Source organism: Arvicanthis niloticus, chromosome 5, assembly GCF_011762505.2.
Source record: "Arvicanthis niloticus isolate mArvNil1 chromosome 5, mArvNil1.pat.X, whole genome shotgun sequence".
Taxonomy (NCBI): Eukaryota; Metazoa; Chordata; class Mammalia; order Rodentia; family Muridae; genus Arvicanthis; species Arvicanthis niloticus.
Window position 1 is genome coordinate 37,833,837 of NC_047662.1, and position 19,807 is coordinate 37,853,643.

At 39.7% G+C, this 19,807-nt stretch overlaps 1 protein-coding gene across 1 annotated transcript in view; it reads left to right on the forward strand.

Moving 5' to 3' along the window:
• The first annotated feature begins 1,561 nt into the window (after positions 1 to 1,561).
• Positions 1,562 to 19,807, forward strand: part of Cmpk1 (cytidine/uridine monophosphate kinase 1) — a 28,689-nt gene continuing 10,443 nt past the window's right edge. The window contains exon 1 of the mRNA XM_034503495.2: positions 1,562 to 1,804. Coding sequence (XP_034359386.1) covers positions 1,637 to 1,804 — 168 coding nt within the window. The 5' untranslated portion in view covers positions 1,562 to 1,636. The remainder of the gene's footprint in view (positions 1,805 to 19,807) is intronic.

The window sequence follows — 19,807 nt, forward strand, 5'->3', positions numbered from 1 at the left end:
TTTTTTAATTTAAGCAGGGTCTCATGTAGCCCAAGCTGACTTGGAACTTGCTATGTAGTAGAAGCTGGCTGTGAAGTACTTTTGTAACCTCCACCTACCAGCTGCTGCAATTATAATTGTGTATCAAACTGTCTGGATTTCATTATTGTTTTGGAGATGGGAGTCTATGTAGTTCTGGCTGGTCTGGAACTTAAAAGTGTAAACCAGATGAGGGTAGCCTCGAATTCAGAGATCCATCTGCCTCTGCCTCCCAATGGCTGGGAATAGAGTCAGGCTTCAAACTCATCATCCTCCTGCTTTAGCCTTTGACTTCAGGTTTATTTGGAGAGCTGGAATATTGTAGGTCCAGAGCCAAATTATCTATCTTAGCCACTAAACAATCATTTGTTGCTCACCTCTATGTGACCTAACAGTCTTGTGACTATTAGGTAAGTCCATTTGTAATATACAAACAAAAGCCTAGCTTCCAAACCCAAAGGCTAAGAATGTCATGATTTGCCAAAGAATGACATCCGGGACTCAAACAGTATGTAGATGCAAACAGTGTTTTATTCTGAAGAGGTCCAGCATGCTGGAGTCTCCCATTATATTATATTGTATTATTATATTATATTATATTATAGAGAGAACCTGGAGTGAGCTTGCAGGCCCAATTTAAAACACATCAGGTGAGTTCTTGGTAGGTGGACTTTGTCTTATCTCTGGTCAAGTGCAGTAGTGAGAAGGAGGGAAAGTATCGAACAAGAGTTCAATCTGTACTTGATTGTGAACAATCGAGATAACTCACTACCTTTGGATAGCTTGTCTCATTCCTCTCATCATTTATTCTCTGGGGCCAATAGCAGCACCAGCTTTACTTGAGACCATTTCTACAAAGTTATCTGAAAAAAAAAAGTTGCCTTGATTCATAACTTGGTTCTGTTACTATAAAAACTCCATGAAAATGCTACCACTCTTATCTCCAACTTTCAAAGGTTTGTGTTCATCCAGGCTCAGTTCTCCCTTTTTTCTTCTCTGTTCAGATTTTTTCCCTAATGGCCTGAGTCAGGGAAACAGAGCTAAGCTTAAAAGGCTTTCAGTGCAGTTAGAATATAATCTAAGTGCTTTTTCATAACCGGCTCAACTCTCCATTTATGACTTTGCATTCCCCTTATCAGCCCTAGCGTTCCAACATGCTCTCCTCTCTTGGTGGGTCACTCACTGCATCCCGGTCTCTGCTCTTTTCAGTCCTAAAGTCTTGGTTCCAAGGTCACCTCTTAGAGGCCTTGTCTGCAAACCTCACCCAAACTGTTCTTGTTTTCCCTTGGTTTCCTTCCCAACAATGGTGGTGTTCCTACTGACTCCTGTGTTTGCCTATTCAGTTGGGCCGCTTCTCTTGGGAAAGGGAAACCCGGGAGACTGAACCACCGGTCTGGTTAAGAACCAACCCAAGCTCTGATACTGAAGAGCCTTGGTTCTCCAGCCACAACAGGAAGAACCGGAATCGCGAGCGGAAGCGGGCGCCGCGCACAGAGGCCCCGCCCCTTCCTGTCGCGGCGGCCCGCAGCTGGCGGCGGGGCCCGGCACCCGCTCCGCCCGCCCCCTCCCTGCCGCCCCGCCCGCGCCGCCGCGCCGGCCGCTGTCAGAGGCGCGTTGTATGCTGAGCAGCTGTCGTCGCCTGCTGCTGCACGTCCTGGTACCAAGCTTCCCGCCGCTGACCCGCGGACTGCGGCTCTGCACTCTCCACCTCATGAGGCCGTTGGTCGTGTTCGTTTTGGGCGGGCCCGGTGCGGGCAAGGGGACCCAGTGCGCGCGCATTGTCGAGGTGAGGCCAAGCGGGAGGGCGACGGAGAGCTCCTGGGCTGAGCGGGCCGGGGCCAGAGGGAGCAGCCGCATTGGCGGCCGCGCCCCCCGCCGTGGGGAGCGGACTACGAATCCCGACGGCCACCGCGCGCCCGGGCCGAGGGGCGTCGAGTCTGCGAGTGCGCGCTGCAGTGTCCGCTTTGTTTCTGCGCGCCCTTGCTTCCACTCCCGGGATCGGGGTCTTCTCTTCTCGTAACATCCCAGCCCAGGAGGCTGTCAGTCTCCGGCTAATCCGCCTCGAGGAACTCGACCCGGATCTTGGGGTAGTTAAAGTACGGGAGCTGTGAGAGCCCAGGCGCTAACCTTTGGCCCAGCTGCCAACTCACGCCTTTTCCTTGGGCGAGTGAGTCACTCATTCTCACTGAACCTCAGTTGTCTAAGCAAATAAGAAACTCTGCTCTCTGAGAAAGTAAAGCCCCACCCAACTATAAAATTCTCCTATTTTTTATAAAAAGTGTTTGCTTTAGGGCTGGAGAGATGGCTGAGCGGGTAAGGACGCCTGCCGCCAAGTTCCATCCCTGAGAGCCACATATAGAAAACCAACAATCCACCCTCGCCCCCGCCCCTCTGAGTTGTCCTCTGATGATCACTCTCGAGCTTGTGGCTCAAGTGTTTGCCCACTAAACTAATAACTAAATGCAATTAAAGTTTTGACATAAGTTTACCAGCTCCACTCTTTTAGTATTTGAGGTCAGGGGTGGCATGTACACGGAGAGTGGCAAAGACTTAAACTCAAGCAGATATGGATTCACACTCGGTTTTTCTAGCTGTAATGATGCAGTGAGGAAGGCTTAATTGTGTAGATGCAAATGTTTAATGGACAGTGATTTAAAGGAAAACAAGACAGAAAGAAAAGGCAACCAAGGTTGGGGTAAAACACTTAATGTTCACCATTAAATTGAGTGCTTGATAAAAGGTTTTGACCCAGAACTTGATAAATAAATTTTTCTTTTCCTGTAGGCTGTGGCCTAAATTTGTTTTGGATTTTTCCACGTTCATACATTCAACTCCTGTCCTATATTCTATTCTCTAAAGAACACCCACAAATAGATAGAATGTGTTATAAAAGTTATGTGTGTTATAGTTGTGTTTAGAATTACAGATGACTTTTGAGAACCAGTTTAATCACAAAGCACATAGAATTTTTCTCCTTATTTTTACTTCTGTTTGTTTTACCTTTTAGAAAGCCAAATGACAAGTGGATGGTTTCAGGTTTATTTTATAAGTAAAATGATTAAAATATAGATAGCATGGTAAAGGAGGGAGTAGGGATTTGGAGTCAAAACAGGTAAAGCAGTTCAAGACCCGACTCTGCTATTGTTTTTCTAGCCCCAGAGAAATTACTTTTAGATTAAGTTCCTTTGCAAGAAGGGAGAAAATAGAAATGTCTGTTTTGTATTTGTGACTGTTAAATGAGGTCTCACACCTGGCACGTAGATGCAAATGTTTAAGCTTCCTGGTTTTATTATATTGGTCATTTAATTTATTTTTGAAAAGACAGCAGGTTTATTTAATGCAGGCTGGGTCTAAGATTACTATCTGGAACTAGCCACTTTTATTTTAAAGTTACATTACTTTTTTTTTTTTTCTTTTTCTTTCTTTTTTTTTTTTTTTTTAAGAGAGTACACTGTCACTCTCTTCACACTCCAGAAGAGGGCATTGGATCCCATTATTGATGGTTGTGAGCCACCATGTGGTTGCTGGGAATTGAACTCAGGACCTCTGGAAGAGCAATTAGTGAGTGTTCTTAACCATTGAGCCATTTCCCCAGCCCCTAAAGGTGCATTACTTTTTAAAACTTGGCTTATGACTTTCATATTTGAGTGCACCCAAATACTTTCTCAATTTATGTCCTTAAATGTCAGTACTCAATCTACTAAATACCCCTGTTACTCCATTGGACTAAAAAATCTCTGTGTTCATTGACTTGTATTTCTACTTCGTGAAATAATAATAGTTGATAGTACTGTTAATACCTATTATCACAGTCCATGATGATTTGTTTTTTTTGTTTTTTTTTTTGTTTTGAGATCTAACTATTTAAGACTTTGACAGTTATCTAAGCTTAAGCTGTGGGTTGTTTGTGTTTTTGTTCATTTTTCTGGTTGCACTGACAGTGGATCCCAGGCTCTCACTCATGAAAGGCATGCACTCTGCGACAGAATATCTCGTTTCTCTGTCCTTTTTACTTTACAAGTCTTTGTAAGTTGTCCCTGCACTCACGCTGTGACTAAGGCAGGCCTTGGACTTGTGGTTCTCTTGGCTCAGTGCCATAAAAAGCTGTGATTATGGGCCTGTCCCACCAAGCCATGTGGGATAAATTGTTTTGAACTGTTTGCTGGTGAGTTCAGTTGCCTTAAACATCCACCTGATACTCTGCTATTTCAGAAGTATAATTTAACAATGACTGCTCCTTAGCTGGTTAAATACACAATGGAATGTCTGTAGTCAGGTAAGTCAGGCATTTTCCCCCTTTGTGAGTCTGCATTTTGGCCCAGTATTTCATTATGCAGGCAGCTGTGAACATAATCCCCAAAGATGGCAAGTTTTAAAATCAACTTTTTTCCTGTGGGGAAAATGTTATATACTTAATGTTAAATTCACTAACTGTCATCAAAGCAAATTTAGTTCACAGGGTACCTGAAATGTTGATTATAGAATTGTTTCTTTGGAGAGAGCTTTGGGCTGCCAGAAGTTGTGTTGTGTTGTTAGTTTTGAGATATGGTCTCAGCGGGCCTCAAGCTCTATTCTCCTGCCTCAGTCTCCCAAGTGCTAGGATTGGAAGTGTGTGCTGCCATGTGCTGTCAGAAGTACACCTTAGTTTCAGGGATACAGATCCTGAAGGTACTTGACCCTCAAGTTCTGAGTATTGGAGTTTGGTAAGGGAGAGTGTTGCAGGGAAGCTGGAGATTTTTCTAGAGTTACACTCCACTTTAGTAATTGCTCCATGGGGAGGGGAGAGTAGGCCAGATGGAAAGACAGCCTTTGACTGGATCTCCTACTGGGACTAGAAGCTTTGAGGGAGCCTTGGGAATTGACTTCACTCATATATTTGTAGTGATCCTTTCAGTTTAACTTTATTTTCTAATTATTTCTAAATCTGTGTTCTCTAATACTATTTTCTAAGTCTAATACTTTTATTTGAACTAAGTATTCATGGAACTATTTTATAGTGATATATTTCTAAGATTCAGAGGGATGTTGTATCATTTAAAATTTTTTTTTTTACTTATGTTGTATGTGCATTTTCAGAATATATGCACATGCTTTGGTACATGTGTAGAGGGCAGCTTTGTTGAAGTTGATTTTTTGTTTGAAGTTGATTCTCTTCTTTCACCTTTATGTGAGCTCAGGGATGGAAATCAGGTCATTGGGCCTTACTTGTTAATTTTTAAAAATTAAGCTTTATATTTGTTTTGGTCAAAAATAAATTAAGAGTGCTGTAACCTAAAGTTATTTTTGAAAATAGTATCCACAATTTTGTGTGGGTTGGTTATAAAGAATATTTAATTTCTTTTTCACACACTGTGAACGTTTTGTTTACCTAAGTAGTGAGTAAAGCTTATATTTATTATCTGGGTCATAACTTCCTTAAGCGTCTCCTTGAATGGATGACTCATACTGTAGTTAAAAAAGTTTTGGGTGAGATTGAATTTAGGCATATGGAAATCAGAACTTGATTTTATCTATCTTTTTGTCTCTGTTGTTGAGCATTGTACCTAGCACATAGTAGGTACTTGTTGAATAAAAGTGATGACAGAAGATATTAATGTATCATGAAGCTGTATACATTTTAAAAATTTGGTCCCTAGGGGGCATCCAAGTAGCTTTCTGGACCTAACATATGGCTAAGACCTATCTTTGAGATGTTTTTGTTTACTCTGAGTGAATGAATGGTAAGTAGGCTGAGCAGAATTTTAAGAGTTTTATTTCAAAATCCAGAACTCATCATGTACATTCAGAAGGCACTAAAGAAAAATCTGGTAGACCTTAAGTTCTATTTTAGTCTTTTGAGGGTAGGACCTTTTCTTCTTGGTAGGATAGGGTTAAAGGATGACTTTTTAAAGACAAATTAAAAGCTATAAAAAGTCTATAAAAGAAATGGTTTACAAAACATTTGCCTTTGGGAGCTAGAGAGATGGTTTTATTATTAAGAGCACTACCTACTTTTCCAGAGGATCCATGTAGACTTGTAGACCATCTGTAAAGTCAGTTCCAGGGGATCTGACTTCCCCTTTTGACTTTCACAGGCACCAGGCTTTCACATGGCACACATACATACAAGCAGGCAAAACACCCATACAAGTTTAAAAAGCAACAAAATTTGAATCTATTGAAGAGCCACTGTTTCTTTAAGAGTGCTTGTTGTAAGTTTTTTTGTTTTGTTTTGTTTTGGTGGTGGTGGGTTTTTGTTTGTTTTTTGTTTTGTTTGGTTTTGGTTTTGGCTTTGGTTTTGGAGCCAGGGATTCTCTTTGTAACAGTCCTGGCTGTCTTGGAATTGGCTTTGTAGACCAGGCTGGCCTCGAACTCACAGAGGTCTGCCTGCTTCTGTCTTCCAAGTTAACATAAGATTTTTTAAAAAAGATTTATTTATTTATATGAGTACACTGTAGCTGCCTTCACACACAGCAGAAGAGGGCGTCAGCTCCCATTACAGATGGTTGTGAGCCACCATGTGGTTGAACTCAGGACCTCTGGAAGAGCAGTCAGTGCTCTTAACCAGTGAGCCATCTCTTCAGCCCCAACATAAGATTTTTTAATGTTGATATTTTAAGAGAAGTGAAAAGAGCTTCTACTATACTTTTCTATTTAAGTTGCAAAAGTAACATGTTTGGGACAAGTTCAATTTCTTTTTATCTAGAGGTTACCATTATTTACTGCTTTCCTATCTGTATCTTAAAACAAAAACAAAAAACCCCAGACTTCCTGTTTTAATTTTATGTGTGTGATGAGTGTTTGCCTGCATATACTACATAAATGCCTGCTGCCTTTGAGGCCAGAAGAATGTGTCAGCTCTCCTGGAACTAGAGTTATGTACAGTTGTGAGCTGCCTTGTGGGTGCTAGAACCAAGCTGCATTCCTCTAGAAGAGAAACAAATGAGCTGACCATCTATTGAAAACCCCCACAACTAATTTAACCATGTTATTTCGTCTTTTAGGGCTTTCCTATATACTTAATAGACTTTTTATTTGTAGCTGCAGAATATTCTGGATATTGTCATAGCATAGTTGCACCATTTCACTTGATGGCTATTTAGAACAGTTTCTATGGGTGTTTTTGCTGTTAATTGTGCTTCAGTGAGCTTTCTTGTTAATATAACTTTATGTATGGATATTTTGTTATTGGATTCATAAAAGTGGATTGCTGCCTCAGAGTTTCTGTACTTTATTTTAATTGATAATTACTTATGATTATTTGAAAAAAAATTGAGGTTTCCAGAGGAACACAGCTGTTAAGAGATGTAATTAAAACATGTAGAAGTGTTTATATTTGGAGAACTATCTCACACTTATAAAGGCTGAGAAGCCACAGGAGAGGCCATATGTAAACAGGAGACTCAAAGAAGCTGGTAGTGTAATTTAGAATTTGAAGACCAGAGAACCTTAGGTTTTCTAGGAGAGCAGTTTTTCTCTTTTTCCGCATTTTGTTCTAAAAAGTCTCATCAGATTGGATGGTGAGATGAGGACAGCTGATCTGTTTTCTGTTTTCTATCCAGGATTTTAATAGTTTCCTGGATTTTAATAACATATGGGCATCCTCTTGCTGTCATGCCCCTCTTCTGTTATTGACTCTATTCTCTTAAACTGTGAGCCCAAGTAAACCCTCCTTTAAGCTGCTTTTTTTTTTTTGTCAGATATGTAGGCCTAACAATGTGAAATTAACAGTATCAGAGTCTGTGGCCTTGTGAGTCTCAGACCAGGATACCAAAACAACCAGGTTCTCTGGGTTAAGGAAACTAATAATAGGTTTTTTTTTTTTTTTTTCCAAGATGGGGTTTCTTTGTGTAACCCTGGTTGTCCTGAAACTAGTTCTGTAGACTAGGCTGGCTTTGAGCTAAGAGATCCACTTGCCTCTGTGTTGAGTGCTGGGACCGAAGGTCTACCTGACCATGTCTGGATCTAATAGTTAAAACAAAACATTAGAATTAGTCTCTTCCTCAACCTGCCCTAAATTGATCTTTTTTTCAATACCACTTATTTCCATATCCTAATTCTCTTTGGAATCTTGATTTATTCCCTCTGGGTGGAAGTTGCAGGGACCATATTTGGTTCGTATAGATGTGTTCCAGTTCAGATGCTATTAGAACTGTGTTTGTGGAAGACCTCAAAGTCACAAGTACAGTCTTGTAACAGTTAGTTTTGAGTTGAAATCAGAGCATTTCTGAAAAATGACTTCAGGGGCAGGAGAGATGGCTCAGGGTTAAGAGTGCTGGCTGCTCTTGCAGGGACCTGGGATCAGTTCCCAGCATCCACATGGTGGCTTCTGTATGTAACCCCAGTTTCAAAGCATTGGATGCCTTCTGATGGGTACCAGGCACATACTTGGTGCACCTACATACAGGTAGCTACTGATACATATGAAATAAAAATCATGTTTTTAAAAAGGGAAAATCATGCTAGGGAGGCTTTGCATGCCCCCCACCCCAGTGTGTGTGTGTGTGTGTGTGTGTGTGTGTTTGGTGTTTGTCAGAGAGGGGGAAGGGAGGGGTGGGGAGTGGCATGGGGAGAGAAAACGAATGGAAGGGAGCGTATGCAGAGGCTTGCTGTCTTATTTTTTATGCTATGTTCCAGGTCTTGTTAATTTTAAGCTAATACCTTAGTTCAGCTGCTGCATGAAAGTGTATTTGCTGTAACATTTCAGTTGCTTTAACCTGTCAAATCAAGAACATTTTCACAGACTAAACATGTGATAAGAGCATTTAGCAGTTAATAGAGAACAGGTGTAGCTGGAGAGACTCTTTGCTAACAGTTTTGTTCTGCCTGATGAATAAAGTTAACAAAACATCAGTTGGATAAAGGAAAAAGCACTAGCTGTAACTTACTACTCCCAGAAAGGTCCTGTGAAACATATTCTCTGTGCCTGGTTTATGTCAGTCTCTTCCAAAAGACCTGTAAGGTGGTTCCATTTCACCATTAGAGTATACCACTTACTAATAAGCAGATATGCTCATTTTTTGGGTATGTGAAAGACTGCTTCCTGCCCACTTCCTGTGTGGAGCTTCCCCAGTAGATAAGTCATTGATGTTTGCTATTGGAAAGCACATGTGTTTAAACACACAGGATTTACTTGTATAGTTACATGTGGTTTAGGTGGATCATAACATGAGTTTCCATTTTCTTGGTGTCTACTGAAAGCATAGATACACTTTAGAAGAAGTTTTGATCGTATGATTGACTTATGATTAATTTAGGCTATCAGATGTTCAAAGATTATCTTTGTTTCTCATTTTGTGACTGTTGGACAACACAAGTAGAAATGACAGTGTTTCAGAAGCAAAAACAAAACAAACAAACAAACAAAAAAAAAAAACCAAGGCTGAAGCAAATGAGACAAGCAAATGGCCAGAATCTGGCAGGATCACAGTGGTCAAATACACCTGGTTCTTTGTGTGGGGTGAAGTTTTTGAGTGAATCCCTGTGTTACACATTCCTGTTGACTTCGAGTCTCCTTTTAAATGTGCACCAGCAGATTTTCTGAGTCAAAGGTCATAGCAGCCCACCTATCTTTAATAGGCAGGTAGCATAAGCAAGAAATAAAACTTCATTATTTTATGCCATTGAGTTTGATGGCTTGCTGTACCATAACCTAGCCAAACTCGAGTAGTCCACATGCATAGCTTGGCAGTTAGGAGGTGATCACCTTCTTTCAGACAGTTACTGCTAAGTGCTTAACTGTACTAATAGAGAGTATTTGCTGGACTGACCTGTGTATTACAGATATGAGGACAATACTAATGATGAGGAAGCAGATTTCTTTCTAGAACAATCCCTGAACTACTCTGAAGTTAATTCACCCCTGATTTCTTTTTGTGACTAGGGAACTCATTGCTAGATGCTAAAAGTACCATTAGCACTTATTCCAAAAGCATTATCCAAGCATGGGAAGGATACAATTTCATAAACTCTAACTTCATATATGAAGAGTTTCCTCCTGGGATTTCTCAGTAACTATTTTTCCCTTCTTCCATCAGCTCTCCTACTCAGACCTTATAGAAGCTTGAAGGTAAAACTGCATATCTGCATTGGTCACCAAGGTATATTAAGGTCTAATTACTAAGGTCCATTAAGGACTAATTCTCAGTGGAGGTCAGGAGACCTGGATCAAGTTTTCTCTGTATTAGCTAGGAAGTCAGCACATTTCAGTTTCCCCTGGAACTGGAGTTGTGGACAGTTGTGAGCTGTCATGTGGGTGGGTGAGAATAGAACTGGGTCCTCCAAAAGAGCAGCCAGTGTTCTTAATCATCGAGCTGCACCTCCAGCCCTGCACCTAAAGTTTTAAATTGTAAAACATAATCTCAGCCTGTGGGCTCTCCCCCACCCCCACACTTTTTGTAATATACTGGGAAAGAAAGTTTTAATGACCAAGTTGAATATTTACTCATATGATATACTTTTTCATGCTTGTGATGCAGAGAATTAAAAACTTGGTAAGTTTAGGATACAAAGGAGACAATAGCTGATAACTGTATTGGAGTTGAGGACAGATAGAGAAGGGATAATATATAGAAAGGAAAGGAGAGGTAGAGTAGTTTCTAGTTAGTCACATCAGATTAGTTCTATGGGAGAAGGTGCCCATTTTGCAAATGGTTTCCAGTGATTTCCTAGAAAACATTTTCGATAAGCTTGTCCCTTTTTATGTCATTTCCCTCGATGAACACTCCAATCAAGAACTTGTTTTCTCTGCAGTATAAAAGTAGACATAGTTATCTACATTCAACATTAGATCCTAGGCTAGATTAGGACTGATTGCTATTTAATCAAAAACATACATTCTTGGGCTGGACATGGTGGTACACATCTTTAATTCCAGCACTCTGGAGGCAGAGGCAGGTGGATCTCCGTGAGTTCAGACCAGCTTGGTCTACATAGGGAGTTCCTAGATAGCCAGGGCTACACAGTGAAGCCCTGTCAAAACAAAACATAAATTCCTGGATTGACTTTAATTTTAGAATGAGCAAAATGTATTTATGAAGGTAAATTTTATACCAAAATACAATATGTACCAATTCTCAAAGCCAAATAATTTTACTTATAGTTTCTGGCATAGATAGGTTGTTGAACTAAAAATGAAGGTGGTTCTTTTCTATAAGCAGTATTTGATTATTTTGTTGTTGAGAAAAGTTACTTAGCAGAACAGTCTGGTAGGTTATTTTGGAGCTTAAGATGGTGTGTGTATGCTGTCCACTATATGTATTCATATGGTATTTTTCAAATGTTTTGTTTGTAATTTTAAACTCTAATGTCTGGAGCCAAGCCTCATTGAATATGTTTCCTTTTAAACCTTTGGGTAATCTCATGAATTCTAAATTTGCATCTGTTTCTAGGATGTGAAACTGTACTGTTTTCTGTCTCTGTCTATAACTCTTGACTCCATGCCCATGTGTTGCTGTATTGTACTTTGGTTTCTCCTTTGTTTATGGGATGGATCACTTTTCAGAGAAAATTTTATCTAAACATTTTAGTTGATTTTTGGTTTGGGGAAAGTTCATGGAGACTTTTCTCTAAAGCTTTTATTTTCTTTTAAGATTTTTTATTTTAAGTTTGTAAGTGTTTTTGCTATACATATACATGTGTGCCATGTGCATGCCTTGTGCCTGGGGAAGTCAGAAGAGGATGTCAGATTTCCTGATACTGGAGTTACAGAAGGTCCTGAGCCACCATGTGGGTGCTCAGATCTGAGCCTGGGTCCTCTCAAGAGCAGACAGTGTTTAACTGCTAAGCCATCTCCAGCCCTTAAGCTGTCATTTTCTAATGATCTCCTATTTTTTTTTTTTTTTCCCCCGAGACAGGGTTTCTCTGTGTAGCCCTGGCTGTCCTGGAACTCACTCTGTAGACCAGGCCGGCCTCGAACTCAGAAATCCACCTGCTCCTCTGCCTCCCAAGTGCTGGGATTAAAGGCGTTGCGCCACCACCACCTGGCCAATGATCTCCTTTCACATTTGAAGTAATTATTGATTGTACAGGTTTAGTTTCCCTTTCTCTTGGAACCAGGTTTGAGAAGGTACAAAGTAGTTATAAGCACTATCATTGGACAATAGTGAACTGAGTTTCTAATGTTGTTAGAATTGTTAATCTTCAAAAACATTTATTTATTGTATGGGTATGTGGAAGTCAAAGAAAAATTTACAGGAGTTGGTTCTTTCCTTTTATCTTGCTGTTGCTAGGGATTGAATACTGGTCACCAGGCTTGGTAGCAAGTGATCTTATCTGCTGAGCCATCTCACCAACCTAGAAATTGGATTATTGAGTTAAAAGATGTGCAAACTGAAATTTAAATTTACTGACAACTCCCTTCCCCTCCCCTCCCCTTCCCTCCCCTCCTCTTCTCTTTCCCAGATAGGATTTTCCTATGTAGCCCTGGCTATCTTAGAACTCACTCTATAGACCAGGCGGACCTTGAACTAAGATTTCTTCCTGTCTCTGCCTTCCTTCCAAGTGCTGAGATTAAAGGTGTACACCATCACTGCCTGCCTATAAAAAGTTTCTTCTAAGCTGTTGCCTCTCCTTTGTTGTTGGTTTCTGGTTTTTCTTTTCTTTTCCTTATATTTTGAGTCAGGGCCTCGAATTTTAACCCAGACTTACCTTGAACCTACTAGGTAGCACAGGCTAGTCTCAAACTGAAGATAGTCCTCCTGCCTCAGTCTCCTTGGCTCTACGATTATAGTTATGAACTGAGACACTAAACTCATTTTGCCTTTTTGAGACATAGTTTTGCTATGTCTGTTTGGTGTGTAGGTAGTTCAGTGGCAGAGCCCCTTGCCTACCATTTTCAGAATGGGTTTGATCCTCAACACCACACAACAAACAGGCAAATCCCAATCAGATTTTCAATGTCTGTCTGTCTGTCTGTCTGTCTATCTATCTATCTATCTATCTATCTATCTTCTATCTATCTATTGGGTCTAACTGTATAGCCCTCACTGGCAGAACTCACATTGATCCATTCCCTTTGCCTTCACCCAGTAGAAGGTACATTTTTAGATTAATATATAAAAACACAAATGTTTCAGTAGGAATCTTTCATAGGATTCAATTTTTTTTTATTATTCTTTGAAATTTTCACACATGTATATACTGTATCTGACTCCTTCCTTTCAACTTCCTGAGGTATTTCCCCAATATATCTTCCTTCCAACTTCATGCCCCCTCTCGTTTTAATAGCCCACTTGGGCTATTAAATTGATTTATTATTTAATTATTTTTTAATTTAATTATTATTTAATTGATGCTGCCCATATGGACATGAGTGTGGGATCATATACTGGAGAATGCTTCCTTTTTATGATTTAGCTTTTATTTATGTTGTACAATATAGTGTTTTGTTTCTTCATATAATTCTTACACAGTATATTTTAAATTTATTGCTAAATTTGTTTTTATCACCATGTTTATTACATTTTAAAATGTATGTGTGTTTGTGTGAACTTGTGTGCAGAAATCAGAGGTCAACTTGCTGGAGTTGGTCCTCTCCTTCCACTAAATGGGTTCTAGGGATTGAACTTAGGTCCTCACACTTAGTAGCAAACATGACCCACTGGGCCATCTCACCTGTCTTTTTATCACTGTTCTAATGGGATCTTTTTTATCTGTATATTTTCTTTTAAAATTTTACCTTTTATTAGTGTGCATGTCAGTATTGAGTAGGGAGACAAGTGTGCACATATGTATCATAGTGCCAAAGGACTGATTGTGGAGATCAAAGGATAACTTTTGGGGATCAGTTGTCTCCTTACACCATGGGTTCTGGGGATTGAACCCAGGTAGGTTGTTGGGCCTGTAGAGCGAACAGTTTAGACCCACTGTCCCCCACCCCAAATGAATATTTTCTGATTAGTTACTGCTAGTTGATTGAAAAGCTCTTGATCCATTAAAAAAAAAAAAAAGAGTAAGTAGAAAATATAAACAAACAAGATAAATAAATTCTTTACTGTATCTCACGGTTTTTTTTTTGTTTTTTTTTGTTGTTGTTATGCACAGAAATATTTGTATTGCCAGTTTTTGGAAACTCTGTATTTAAGGCTTTGTGCAGATTTTGGTATACTTTAGTTTGGTTTTGGACAGGGTCTCACTGTGTATCCCAAGCTATCTGGGATTCAAAGAATCCTCTTGCTGTGTACCTCCCTAAATTACTATGCTACTATGCCCAATGCAAGCCTGTTTTTCAGATAGTTTCTTATTGAACCTGGGGCTTGTCATTTTGGCTAGACTGTGGCTGCCCTCGGGTCCCCATGCTGGGATTATAGACTGTATGGTTATGCCCCACTTTTATGTAGGTGCTTGGATCCAAACTCAGGTCCTCTTGCTTATAAGATAAGCACTTAATTCACTGAGCCATCGCTCCAGACCCCAAAATAAAGACTTTGAGAGCCAGACAGATGGCTTAGTAGATAAAGTACTTGCCAGCAAGCCTGACCAAAGTTGGATCCCTAGAATGCACATGGTGGAAGAGAGCCAGCTTTCACAAGTTGTCCTCTGACCTCCACAAACATGCCCACATACATATACACAGATTAATAAAGGAGTTTTTTGAGACAGTTTTTCTTTGTAGCCCAGACTGGTTTTGAACTCACAGAGGTTGCCATACTTCTGCCTTTCAAGTAAAGGGGTGTGGCACCATATCCAGCAAGAAGTGTTTGTTTTGTTTTAAGACATTGAATAATTTTATTTGCTCTTACTTTATAGCTATATTTGTAGCTTATATTCCTGCTGTCTTCCTTCTGTGAAATTAAGGAGAGGCCACATAGCAGTCTGGTATCACTTTCTAAACTCTTAAGTTAACGGAAAGAGGAGGTGCTTGGCGTTTGAATCTTCCTGCTTTCAAGGTCCTTGTATTTGTACATTATTTGTGTCTTGAACTCTGCTTTTTCTTCTTCTTTTCCCTTTTAGACAGGGTTTTACATAGCCAAGGTTTTGTTTCAAACTCCTAATCCCTCCTGCTTCTGGTTCCTGGCTTCTGAGATTACAGGTATATACCAACTCTCCTAATTTTATTTTTTTAATTTTGATTTTTTTATATAGGACCACATCTAATTTTTAAAATTTTGTGTGTGGGTTTGGTACTAAGGGTATTAGGTTTAGATGAAGTATTGTACCACCGAGGAATGTCCCAGGTCCCAGCATTATTTAAACTTTGAAAGGAAGGAGCAGTAGTTGATTAAAAAGTGAAAATTTTAAATTAAAATGTGTGGTGGTTTGAATGACAATGTCCTCATATATAATCTCATATATTTGAATGTCTAGTCCCTTGATGGACTGTTTGGGGAAGGATTGGGAGGTATGGTCTTATTGGAGGAGATGTATTTGGGGAAGGGGGCTTTGAGGTTTCATTGTGGTTCAGGATATAAAACCTTCAGCTACTGCTCCATGCCTCTTTGCTTTCTGTCTTGATTATGTACTTAACCCTCTGAAACTTTAAAACAACCCCAAATTAAATGTTTTTTCTTATAAGAGTTGCCTTAGTCATGGTGTCTCTTCACAGCAGTAAAACAGTGACTAAGCCACAGTGGTTTGAGTAGATTAAATTGACATCTGCCTGCTTATGGTAAAAGAAAGTACTGTTTTGTTCTTATTGAGACCATGGTAGCTTTTTATCCCTCTAAATTGAATTGTCATGCTTGGTTCCATAAATGCTGCTTTTCAACTAATTGATTTCTCCTCTTCCTCTTCCTCCTCTCTTTCCTCCCTCTCTCCCTCCTTCCCCACCTCCTTTTTTTTTCCAGATAGGGTGTGTAGCCCTGGCTATGTAGATTAGTCTGGCTCAAACTAGGTGATCCACTTGCCTTTGCCTCTGGGATTAAAGGTGTTCACTACTACCACCTGGCTGTTGGTTTTTGTTTTGTTTTTTAAAGATTTATTTATTTATTTTGTATATATGTGAGTATACTGTCACTGTCTTCAGACACATAAGAAGAGGTCATTAGATCCAATTACAGATGGTTGTGAGCCACCATGTGGTTGCTGGGAATTGAACTCATGACCTTTGGAAGAGCAGTCAGTGCTCTTAACCGCTGAGCCATGTCTCTAGCCATGTTGTCATTGTTTTTAAGACGGGGTCTTGCTCTTTATCCAGGCTAGCCTCAAATGTGGAGTGGTTCTTCTGCCTCTGCCTCCTGAGTGCTGAGATTGTAAGTACCACTATACCCAATTATATTTTTTGTTTATTTACTTTTTGTGTGTGTGTGTATTTGCACATGTTCTCCTGCCCATGCAATGATCCACATGTAGAGGTCTCCTTCTACTTTGTGGATCCTGTGATTAAACTCAAGTCTTTAAGATTTGGTGACAAGTACCTTTACCTACTGAGCCATGTCATAAGCTGACCTTTTTTGTTTGTTTGTTTGGTTTTTTTTGAGACTGTTTCATATACCTTAGACTGTCCTCAAACTTGTTAGAAGCTGGGGATGACCTTGAACTTCTGATCCTCCTGCCTCTACCTCTTAAGTGCTGAGATTGGAAGCCTGTATTACTATAGCTTTTCTTTTTCCAAGACAGGGTTTCTCTGTGTCATCCTGGCTGTCCTGGAACTCACTCTGTAGACCAGGCTGGTCTCAAACTCACAGTATCCACTTGCCTCCGCCTCCCCAGTGCTGGGATTAAAGGTGTGCACCACCACATGACTCACTATACCTTTTTAATGGAGTGTTGTATATTACATGGTACTCTGCCAACTGAGCTATAACCTTATCCCATACCTGAGCTTTTCACTTTAAAATTTTTTCTTAGGGCTGGAGAGATGGCTTAACAGTTAAGAGCACTGACTGCTCTTCCAGAGATCTTGAGTTCAATTCCCAGCTCACAGCCATCTGTAATAGGATCTGATGCCCTCTTCTGGTGTGTCTGAAGACAGCTACAGTGTACTCATATACATAAAATAAATAAATCTTTAAAAAAATTTTTTAATTGTTTAAAAAAAATCAGTTGTGTATAGGGATGTTTTGCCTTCATGTTATGTCTGTGTACCACATTCATGCAGTGCCTGTGGAGCCAGAAGAGGGCATCAGATCTAGAGTTGGAGTTAGACAGTTGTGAGTCTCCACATTGGGCCAGGAATTGAACCCAGGTGCTTCCAAGATCAACAAGTACTCTTAACGGCCAAGCCATCTCTTCAGCCTTTTTCAACCTCTTAAAGAAGAAAAATGAAAATGTAAAGCTTAGACAGATACTCTACATTGGGTTTGGGTATTTGTCACTAGATAACTATCTTAATGGAATACTAGCGTATTATTGCAGTCCTTGTAGTTTATAGGATTTATAAGCTGCTGTGCTTATGAATTTGAGAATCACTAGGTTTTAATTGCTAAAAATTCAGAGAATGTGAGAAAAAATTGGCTAAGGCTAGAAATATCTAGTCTTGCTTTCTTTAGATCTTCTATCACTGACCACTTAATGACAGCAGAATGCTTTGAAAGCCAGGTTCCCTGGTAACTAGTATGTTAATGATGGTTACTTTGCTACTGTTGAGATTCTGTTAGAGGATGGCTTTCAGTAAAATCTTTATGAAGAATGCAGTAGAAAGATGAACCTGGTTAAGAGACTGTAAAAATGGAATGTCCACAAGAAAGTGGAACATAGACCACAGGGTTGACATGGCTATGCTGAGTTATATTCCTTTGACTTTGGCTTTTTAGGTAATGCCATTTGCTTCTCAGACAAACTGTAAAGTTGTCTTACATTGATGACTAGAGTGCTCATGCTTTTCTAGAAGATTGAGTTTGGCTCCCAGCGCTCATGCTGTCTGTCTTGTAGTCACCTATAACTTCAGCTACAGAAGATCCAACACTCTGCTGGCCTTTGCAGGCACAGCACTCACATACACAGACCTACACTGTCACACACACACACACACACACACACACACACACACACACACACACACACAAAATTTAAAAATAAGATCTAAAAAATTGCTTTTACAAGTACCATTTATGTGTATATTATATCTATAGGTCCAATTTATAACTAGTGTTTTTTTTTTTTCAAAAGAGTGATATAATACCATTTTAAGACACTATAAATCTTGCCAGTTTGAGTTTTCTGATGTCAGGAAATGGTATCTTAATGTAAATTACCTGCCAGGTTTCTGAATGTGTATGGTCACACTGCAGCATTACAAAACACTCTGTATTGGTAATGTTTTCACTGAGCATGTGCCATCACTGGGGCTATTTATCTCTGTATTCATCCAATATTACTATATGCCTTAAGTACTGGGCCAGAGTAGAGCATCCAGCAAGCAGAGGCTTCCAAGTAAAAGCCAAAATAAAAAGTGTGATATGAAGCTAGTATAGTTTTGTGGACAGTAGTTGCAAATGCTTTTTGAAAATTGTATATAGTAAGTAGGAAACTAAGCCACGCTTCATTTTTCATAAAGTCCTTTTTGTACTCAACTTTCAGACATTTGCCTATGATCAGTGATCAAGCAGGCAATTTAGCAACCAGCGTGGAAGTAATTAAACAAATAGCAGGAGTTCTTTAAACTGATTGCAGTTTAAACATTTTTTATAAATTCTCTTACTGGAGGCACTTACAAGAACGAGACAGAAACATGATCATGATACAATGGTGTGGTATTTTTTTTTATTCTCATCCAAATTTATATCTAAGTTCAGGCAGCAAATAAACCTTTTTAGAGTTTATTTTCCTTTGCTGATAGAACTATTGCTCCTTTACTATTTAGTGAGCAAACGAATATAACCAATACTTTGGGGCAGTAGAATGGGGATATAGATGTATCAGAAAGCTCACTTATAGCTTTGCTCATTTGGAGCTTTTTTATTTTTTTAATAACTTAATTATTTTTATTTTAATTGTATTGCTGTTTGAACGTGTCAGATTCCCTAGAACTAGAGTTGGAGACAGTTAGGAGCTGCCGTGTGGTTGCTGGGAATTGAATTTAGGACCTTTGGAAGAGCAGCCGGGGCTCTTAACCATTAGGCCATCTCTCCAGCCCCCTGGAGCTTTTTTAAAAAACTTAATTGAAGTACCTTTTTTTTTTCTAATGGCCTTAAACTCAGAGTTCTCCTGCCCCAGCATCTTGATACATACTACCACACTGGGTAGGAAACACTTGTTTGTTTGTTTTTTTAATTATTTTTAATTTATTTTATGTTTATGGGTACACTGTAGCTGACTTCAGACACACCAGGAGAGGGCATCAGATCCCTTTACAGATGGTTGTGAGCCACCATGTGGTTGCTTGGAATTGGACTCAGGACCTCTGGAAGAGCAGTCAGTGCTCTTAACTGCTGAGTCATCTCTCTAGCCTAGGAAACACTTTTAAGAGTGTGGTAATGGTGTGGGCTGCCTCACACTTTAACCTTCAAGTTATAAAAGTATATACACAAGATAAAAACTCATTGAAGGAATCTTAAGAGTTTGGAGTGATATGTGTTGTGTGAATATGTAGTAAATATGAATATCCTAATATTTGAGAGTGGGTTGTGTCATTCTTTTCATTTAATAAAAGTAGACGTGTAAATTCATACGGGAAGCTTTTCATTATTCAGGATCTTTCCTTAAGACTGTTGGCTCCTTATTTCACTGAAGCAGCAGCAGTGCAATGCCTTCATGTCTTCTGTGACTTAGCTTAAATGCAAGGCCATGTGTTGTAGTAATTATTTAAAAAATGGCCACCGGTCAGTCCCACTGTCTAGACTGCAACGTCTCTGCCTAGATCAGACACCATGTTCCGAGGCCATGAAGCCACGTGCGCACTGCAGCTAGAAACAGCCAGCCAGAAACACCA